The 8,576-nt window shown below is 41.2% G+C and overlaps 1 protein-coding gene across 3 annotated transcripts in view; it reads left to right on the top strand.

Annotated features, from left to right (window-relative positions):
- The first annotated feature begins 1,445 nt into the window (after positions 1–1,445).
- RAB3GAP2 (RAB3 GTPase activating non-catalytic protein subunit 2) overlaps positions 1,446–8,576 on the top strand; it is a 48,673-nt gene continuing 41,542 nt past the window's right edge. The window contains exon 1 of one of the 3 annotated variants that reach the window (XM_005499976.3): positions 1,446–1,621. In XM_005499976.3, coding sequence (XP_005500033.2) covers positions 1,513–1,621 — 109 coding nt within the window. In that variant the 5' untranslated portion in view covers positions 1,446–1,512. The remainder of the gene's footprint in view (positions 1,622–8,576) is intronic. The other 2 variants (XM_021284169.2, XM_013371813.3) reach the window with 2 other exon arrangements.

Below are 8,576 nucleotides of genomic sequence, written 5' to 3'. Positions count from 1 at the left end.
ATCCTAGAAGCGGTTTTGGTTTCCCTGCCAAGTACATGCTCATTGTCATCAGTGCAACTCTCACACGCCAATTACTGTCACTGACTGCAGAACGAGTTGGGCTCAAAATGCCAGCACAGGACTTGGCTGCTGTTCTTCCTCCCGGGTCTGTCAAGGCCGGGTGTTCACAGCTGCTCTCCGGTGCTACTGCCCGGGGCCGTGAGCAGAGCCAGCCCGGGGGGGCAAAGAGCAGCTCGCACCCCAGCGGCTCCATCCCCAGGGACAAAACGGACACGCAGGCCACAGTTCTCCTCGGGAATCACGGCAGGGAGGCGGCAGCGCCTGGCACCGCTGATCCCGCTGAAGAGAAGCTGCCAAATTCATGGATACTGTGATTAAGTTATAAAAGATGTACCCATCATTAAGCAATTGACATCAGATAAATGCTTTCTGACCATCTGCAAAACGAAGGGATATTTTTCAAGTTTTAGATCCTTCTGCATGACAAGAGGGAGACAGAAGATTGCGATACATTGTTTAGAAGCAGAGTGCTTAGTTTATATTTAACTAATAATTAAGAGGTGTATTGTAAGTGATAAACTAAACAATTATAGAATCATATAATCATAGAATGTCAGGGATTGGAAGGGACCTCAAAAGGTCATCCAGTCCAATCCTCCTGCCGGAGCAGGAACACCCAGATGAGGTTACACAGGAAGGTGTCCAGGCGGGTTTTGAATGTCTCCAGAGAAAGACTCCATAACCCCCCTGGGCAGCCTGTTCCAGTGCTCTGGCACCCTCACTGAGAAGAAGTTTCTTTTCATATTTAAGTGGAACTGGAACCTCTTGTGTTCCAGTTTGTACCCATTACCCTTGTCTTACCATTGGTTGTTACCAAGAAGAGCCTGGCTCCATCCTTGAGACACTCACCCTTTACATATTTATAAACATTAATGAGGTCACCCCTCAGTCTCCTCCAAGCTAAAGATACCCAGTTCCCTCAGCCTTTATAACTAACATCCTATTATTTCTTAGTATAGATGTACTGTATGTCAAAATTTTCAAAACTTATACCGCATGTGTAACAATAATGCGAATATAAGCAATGCAAGAGCATGCAGTCGCTGGAGCACTTATAGAGGATGATCCCCAGTGTTCCTCAGAGCCGATAAAATAAAGAATGCCACTTAACAGTATAACTGACTCTGCTGTTAAGTTTTATTTCTTCGTCTCACCGCCACCGCCGATCCCGCCGCCTCTCCGCTGGGCCGCTGCTACGCGACCACGAGCAGCCACGTCACTGCCTGGAGGAGAAGGAGGAGCGGGATCCCAGCCCTACCGCCTCGGCCCCGGGCGGACCGAGCCCCGCCGTCACCTCCCGAGCTGCGCCGCGACCGCCGCCCGCACCCCCCTCCAAGTGCTGTGGCGCTCACGCATGCGGCTGCGCATGCGCCCTGCACCGGGTGTCGCGGCGCCGGGCGTGAGGGAAGTCCGGCGAGCGTTTCCGGGTTGGGCGGTGGTGGTACCGGCACCATGTCGTGCGCCCTGGTTCCCTTCGGCCACTTCCAGGACCTGGAGGCGGCCCGCGACTTCCTGTGCCCGCACCGCCGCCAGGGCAGCGCCGCGGCCGGCAGGGAGAGTGGTGAGTCCGCCCCGCGGCGCGGGGGAGCTGGGGGCTCGCTGCGGCCCGGGGGAGCGTGTGTGGGGGTGGCGATGGTGGCCCCGTCCCCCGCGGCCCTTTCAGGGCTCTGTGCGGCGGGAGTCTCGACCCAGCCGGCGACGGCGGCTTCTCCCTGCCCCGGGCCGCAGCGCGGTGGCGGTGCCGGCTGTGGGCCGCTCGGCCCCGCTTTCCTCACCCGCCCTGCCCGCTGCAGGGGGAGCCGGGGACGTGCGGGGCTGACAGCGGGCAGCGGAGCGCTCGGCGTCCTTACTGTGGTAACGGGCTGTGAGGGGGGAAAGTGCCGAAAGTGCTGGAGTGCCGCGACTTCATCGACGAGTTCTGGTTTTCCTGCTGTCTGGAAGTCTCAGGTGTTCGTCTGTTTTCACCTGTCGGTCCTTATCCTGTACCGTGCATGGAAGCTCTTTGCTCACAGACCCTCCGTGGCACAGACTTGGAGATAAAAGTTTGTAATTGTTTCATTAAGAGAGTGTGCAGTTGTCTGAAGATGTTCTAGTACAGTTAACAAATGCTGTGCGTGCAGGTTTGTCCAATAATGCAGAATGCACTTAAACTACACTGAAGATTTAGTTTGGCAGCTTAAATTAAAATGCAATAAATCTTAGAGCAGCTACAGTCCAAAGCTGTGGTCCGGGTTTCCATTGTGTGAGGCAACGCACAGAGCAAACTGAGCTGTCTGGAACAGGAGCGATATTCTCAACAGAGAAGAGGAACCAACAGGTCCGTGCCCAGGATAGAGAGCACAGGGAAGCAAAACACCGGGCTGTATGTTGTTAGTGCTGTACTGTGTTGGTTTTCTGGCAACAGTGTGTAAGGAAAGCGTTTGAAGAGGTTGATGAAAATGCATGTAAAGTCTCCTCCACTGTCAACAGAGTGATGAAAACAAGCAGCAACATGCTTATTTAAAAAGCTTTAGAAGTCTATAAGGGAATTTAAAAAGTGGGCAGATCATAGTATGATTTGGGTTGGAAGGGACCTTTAAAGTCCGTCTAGTCCAACCCCTGCAATGAGCAGGGACATGTTCAAGTAGATCCGGTTGCTCAGAGCCCCGTCCAGCCTGGCCTTGAACACCTGCAGCTTCTCTGGGCAACTTGTTCCAGTGTCTCACCACTTTCATTTGTAAAAAAATTTCTTCCTTGTATCCAAGCTAATTCTACCATCTTTCAGTTTAAACTGTTGGCCCTTGTCCTATCACTATGGATCCTGGTGAAAAGATGGCACAACAATTGTGAAAAAGTTTTAAAAGTACACTATATGTTCAGCTACTTAAGTTTGGTACTTAAACTTCTGTATGCATATTGTTTTATTTTATTATTGCTTTCTTTTTGTGTTCAAGATTGGATTTAATTTATTGTTGAAACACACTTGGAAGAAAGGAGTTCTGGAAGAATTTTATATAGCCAGTCATCTTTGTCCATAACTTTTAGTAGAAAACAGTTATGTGCTGCTACCTGTGCTGCTCGTTTGACTCTAATAATGCTCTAAAAAGTGCACACAGATTTCACGAGACTGTTCTTTTGGTATCATCCATATCTAAAGGAGGGATTCTGAAATGGTTAGGGTCTTGTTAGTGCCTCTTGCATAGTGAAGATAAAAGCAAAAGATTGTAATGTGTTTGTGTTTCTAAAAGTATGTGGTGGAAAAAAATTGAATATTGCTCTCATATTTGGTGGTACATGTGAGAGAAGTTTGTGAAAAATAACTCTTGGATACTTTTGTTGGAGTGGATATAGCAACTGTAAAGAGAGAATACATTTAGTATGTTGTAAAACCACAAAAATGGTAAAGCAAAGAAGATATACGTTCTGAAATGTGCTGTTCTTCCATTTTAATGAGTCGGCTCTATTCTGGAGTATTTTTATATTTGCTTATTCAGTCATCGAGGCAAAGTGTCAGGATGTTACTCATTTAGACTCTTAAAATCTTTTGGATTTATGCCTTTAATTTTTTGATACAGCAGCTGTTTTCATGGTTCAGGGTAAATGAGCATAAATGTAAGTGAGAGTTCCGAAAGTGACTTTTACATGAGATTATAAATTAGTAATTTTGAAGCAGAAATCCTTAGTGTGTTCATCTTTGATGAGGAGAAACACTGTTAAAACTTGCAGAGTTATCTTAAGTGAGAAGTAAGTAAATTGTGGAGGTATCCTAAATTAGAAAAAAAAATGTGTTTGGCTGCTTGGCACTGGAGATTCTTTTCCCCTTAGGCTTGTTCCTCCGAGTCCATGTTGCTGCTGTCTTGTGCCCTGGCCAGCTAAACAGCCAAGCTGCTGCATTGTTTTGAAACTCAGGTTGTGATGAAATGGTAGAGATCCTGCAGTTGCTGCTGATCTCCTGGTCTTGCACTCACAGTTATTGCTCTGGTTGGAAAGACTTTATTCAGTTTTTCATTCTCTCTTTCTTTTTTTTGCCTATATACTGATCCCCTCATTTATCTTGGTAAGCAGCTGACCTGTTACATGGCAGTACAAAATTACTCCCTTTTCTCTTTGTTAATTGTTTTGTACCTTGACTTTTACATTATTCACATAGAAGAACATTTTGCTGTAAATAAAGTCTGAGTGAGGAAGTGCGAGAACTTATGCACCAAGGAAGGAAAAAAATTTTGTCCAGACAAGTTTATTTTGTTTTGTTTTGGTTTTTTTAAAGTGCATATTGCCAAGGCAAATATTTTTAACTAAGCAAAATATAAAGAAATGTTTTATTTTTTAATCAGGGAATGCTTTAGTAAAAACTGTTCCATTGGCAGAACGTACTGTTTTGAACCAGTAGTTTTTCCTGATAAATTCAGCAAGGAAAATGTATACATTTCCTATCACATACAGCTTTTGTACTAAACTTAATATTTATGTCATTGCTTATATATGAATAAACATGGCTTAATAAACACATGTCAAAGTTATAAGTATTTTTTATTTTAAACTGGAGAACTAGCACCTTTTATTTACTTTTTCTGGTTTGTGCATTTCTTTTTAAGTTATGCTGCATTTGTAGGGAAACTTTTTCACTAGTATTTAAACTTTATAGTTGAATGGAAAGTGCTGACTATCTTAGTAAAATTAATGTTTGTTAAATATTTTTACTTAACAAAGAGTATTTAAATTAAGAAATTAATTACTTTTTTTTTTTATGAGTTATAACAATGTTTTAGGTGCTTAGTAGAATTTTCAAAAGCTCATGTCACATTTTGCCTCACAAATGCTTTAGAAAAGGTGCCTGCAGGATCTTCAGTGTGTGGGTTTAAAGGGTTTTTGTTAGAAGCTATAGGTCTTTTTTTTTTTTAAGCTATGGATCAAAGAAGTTCTTTCTGCTGTTTTAGCTTTGGTCACTTTTTCATTCTAACAAAGCTAAAATATTTTGTGTTAGTATATTTGCTACACTAAAATCTATGGTGGTTAATGTAAAAGCATTTTTCTAGATGCACTTTAAATGAAAAGAATTTACTTCCTTCTGAAAATGCAAGAAGTGTGCATTTCTAAATCACTACGTGATACTGTGATCTTAATAAAAGTTCATATGAGTGAAAACTCTGTACCTTCTCACCTAGTCGTGTTTGACATAGCAGCGTACTTCATTTAATTATAGTAAGTAAACCTAGGTTTTCAATTTCAAATTTTATTTGAAAAGGCTTATCAAAGTACTATATAGATTAAAAATACAGATGTAGGTAACTGACTTCAAAAAAATTTACATTTTTGTTCTAAGTGAACTTTATAATTTTTTTTTCCTTCCGTTGAACAGTCAAACGTTTGAAAACATTCAGTTGTAGAAAAAGGTGTTGGAAAGCGTATTATCAACTACCACATCACTTAATCTTTTTCTGTAGCCCAACAAGCCAGTTCTTCAGGTCAGGAAACACTGGAAGAAAGGGTTTGAGACGTTCTCCTTGCTTGTGTTATGCAATCATACGTTAAGATAGCAAATAATGCAATGCTGAAATAACGTAAATGTTCTTAGACTGTTTGAGGTGACGATTGTGAAGCAAAATGTAGCTACTTTTTTACTGTACATACTAGAATAAAAGGTGTTGGGGTAGATCTTGCCTCACGTGACAAATAAAAGCAGTATTATGGAGTAAACTGGTTAAAGATGCTTCATACGGAGTTCTCACTCCTTTATTCTCTAGGAAAAATAAAAAGGGTTTGAATGCTTTTTCATATTTTAATGAACAGGAGTAATAAAGCACATGAATTTAATAGTCTTACACAAATCTTGTGTTAAACCTGAGCTAGTTGTATTTGAACGGCTTTGAAAGCTGCTTTTTCAAATGTGTAAATACTGGGAAAAGAAAGTATTTGCATTACATTTAATTTGACAGCTTGCTGTGTTGAAGGTGTTTTGGGATGCATGTTGGCTACGTCAGAAAACAACTGTAACAGTTAACTCCGTTATACAACTGTCTATAATAAAGCATGCACGTGAATGAAAAAATCCATCTTGTTTGCAAAATGTGGTAAAGCTTCATAAGCACAACAGAATTTTAGCATTAAGACATTAATGGATATTTAACTGAAAAGGGAAGAAAACTGATCAATAAGAACACATAACATTTTTTAGAATCTTTGTAATTTGATTAACTACAGTTGATTTAAAGTGATATGTCTCTTCCTGGGGACTGTGATCTTGAATTGTGTGTTGTTTTAAAACATTTGATGGGCTTGGTGACAGCAGTTCACTGACATAGGTAGGACTGCTGGTAGCTAAACTTTGGGGGTATTAATATGAAATAAAAAAATAGTACTTTTCTGGTGTGCAGATATTTTTAGTTTCCGAATGTGTTTATCTCCCGTTACCTAAATGAAATTAATCAGAAAAAAAACCAAAGCCAAACTTGTTCTTGGGAGTTCCCAAGCAACGATACCTGCATCTGTGATAGCGAGCTGGTCGCTTCAGAGCAGTGCATTGCGCAGCACACAGCTTTGAGATGCTGCTGCTTATTCAGGGGGAAGGAAAAAACCAACCCTCTGACTTGGGAGGTTGCTCGGAGCTATGAGGTGTCACTTTACTGCTTCTTTTGACAGTGGGAATGATGGCTTAAGCCTGGCAGAGAAACTCTTTTCCAAAATCCAGCCCTCTTACACCGACAGCATCTTGAAAAGCGCTCTTCAGCCCAGTTCCACTAAACAACATCTTTGGAGTTGTGCCTACACGCTTTGCTTTATGTGGACGGACTAATTTGATTCAGTAATACAGAAGGCCAGGCTTTTTATTTCAGAGTCACAAACAAGGTTACAAAGAAAAAAGTAAATTACAAAATCAAATTCTAGATAGCATTTAGCATGGGGGTTCTTCTTAACTGTTTCTGTATCTCTCTTATTGAATTTGTTATATTCCTATTGAAGAGTCTTTTGACAAACTCTTTTGTATTGCCTCTTTAATCAGATCCTCCCTCTCCAGATTGCTCTATATAAATCTAATGTTCTTTCAGTTTCCACGTAATATATCGTAAAAATACACACTCTGCCTGCATTGTGTTACATCTGTAATTAGTAATACATCCTGAGATATGGGCAAGACTAAATGACATGCTCTCAACACACATGACAGGACAGTGTCAGAGTACTTTGTCCGGCTTATTTTTGCACCTGATTCTTCTTCTGTTTTAGCACCCCCTTTACTGGGTAGACTTCATTCTTCTTGCTGTAACTTAAGCGGTTGCTTTTATCTGAAAGAAAGCGTAAATATTATGTTTTGTATGTCATCTGTTTGGTTTGTTACTTGTGCTATATAGCATCACAAAACTTTTTTTCCCTGCCCCCCTCCCCATGGTATCTCAAACTTTATTTTTGGAGTTAAGTTTACTACTGTAGGCCATGGAAACTTGCAGCATTACTTTAATGAATCTATGTAGTTGAAAGCAATTTTGAGCATCTAAAGGAAAATAAATTGCTCAAGTGGTTCTTCAGATTAGTGAGCTTAGTTTGAGTGTATTTTTTTTTTTTTCCCACTTATGGATGTCTGAAGTGATAAAGAGCAAACAAATGTAGTGCTACTCTCAAAAGGGGTTTCCTAGTAATGCTGGCAAAACAACATTTTTGTCAGTCCCCATGTTGGAGGAGCTTTGGAAATAAATGGCCTATGATTACTCAATAGCAAGAAGATTCTAAAATGTTTCTAAAATTCCTTGGTCTGAATAGAAAAGAAACTGCTTCTAGTTCTTTGCTAATCATACAATCCAATGGTACCAGAATCATAGTGAATATACATAGAAAAAAATCTGAAACTGTTGAACTTAAATAATAGTGCAAGAAATGATTGCTTATTCATTTTAAAAATTCTTAAAGCATGGGTGGAAAACAAGCTGGAAGATCCCAAACCCAACAAACTACACGCCTGCAGTTAAGTGCCGTACTTTAACCCTGGTGGGCAGCTAAGCCCACATAGCCGCTCACTTGCTTTCCCTACAGTGGGATTGGGAAGACAGTTGTAAAAGTGAGAAAACTTGTGGCTTGAGATAAAGACAGTTTAATAGGTAAAGGCAATAATAGGCTTGTGCATGAGTCAAAACTTTACATATATATATTAAAAAAAAATCTATGGACATAAACTTGTGCACTTTAAAACTATATATTTATGTAGGTAGGGGTAGTTTGACCTTTTTTGGCTTTGGAGGTCCCGTTTTCAACACATGCTTTACTACTTGGGCAAACATAGGCTCTTCTGTGCAAGCCCACCACTCCAGCCATGTCCTCTGGTACCTGCTGCAGAGCTGGAACCTGGAGGTGAGGGCAGGACGGAAAGGCTTCTGTTGCCCAACCCCGGTCGTCACATGGGAAGTGAGGACACTGGCAGTTTTCTGTGCTCAAAAGTATGTTCTGTGAATTGGGGAGGAAGTCTTAAACTGAGTGAAAACACCTTTTGTACAGAATTTGACCTGTTAAATGCCAATTAGACCTTATTGGTATAGAGCTGTTGCTAA

The sequence above is a fragment of the Columba livia genome, chromosome 3 (genome assembly GCF_036013475.1).
Source record: "Columba livia isolate bColLiv1 breed racing homer chromosome 3, bColLiv1.pat.W.v2, whole genome shotgun sequence".
NCBI classification, from domain to species: Eukaryota; Metazoa; Chordata; class Aves; order Columbiformes; family Columbidae; genus Columba; species Columba livia.
Note: the sequence above shows the minus strand (reverse complement) of the source record. Positions and strands in the feature narration are given on the sequence as shown.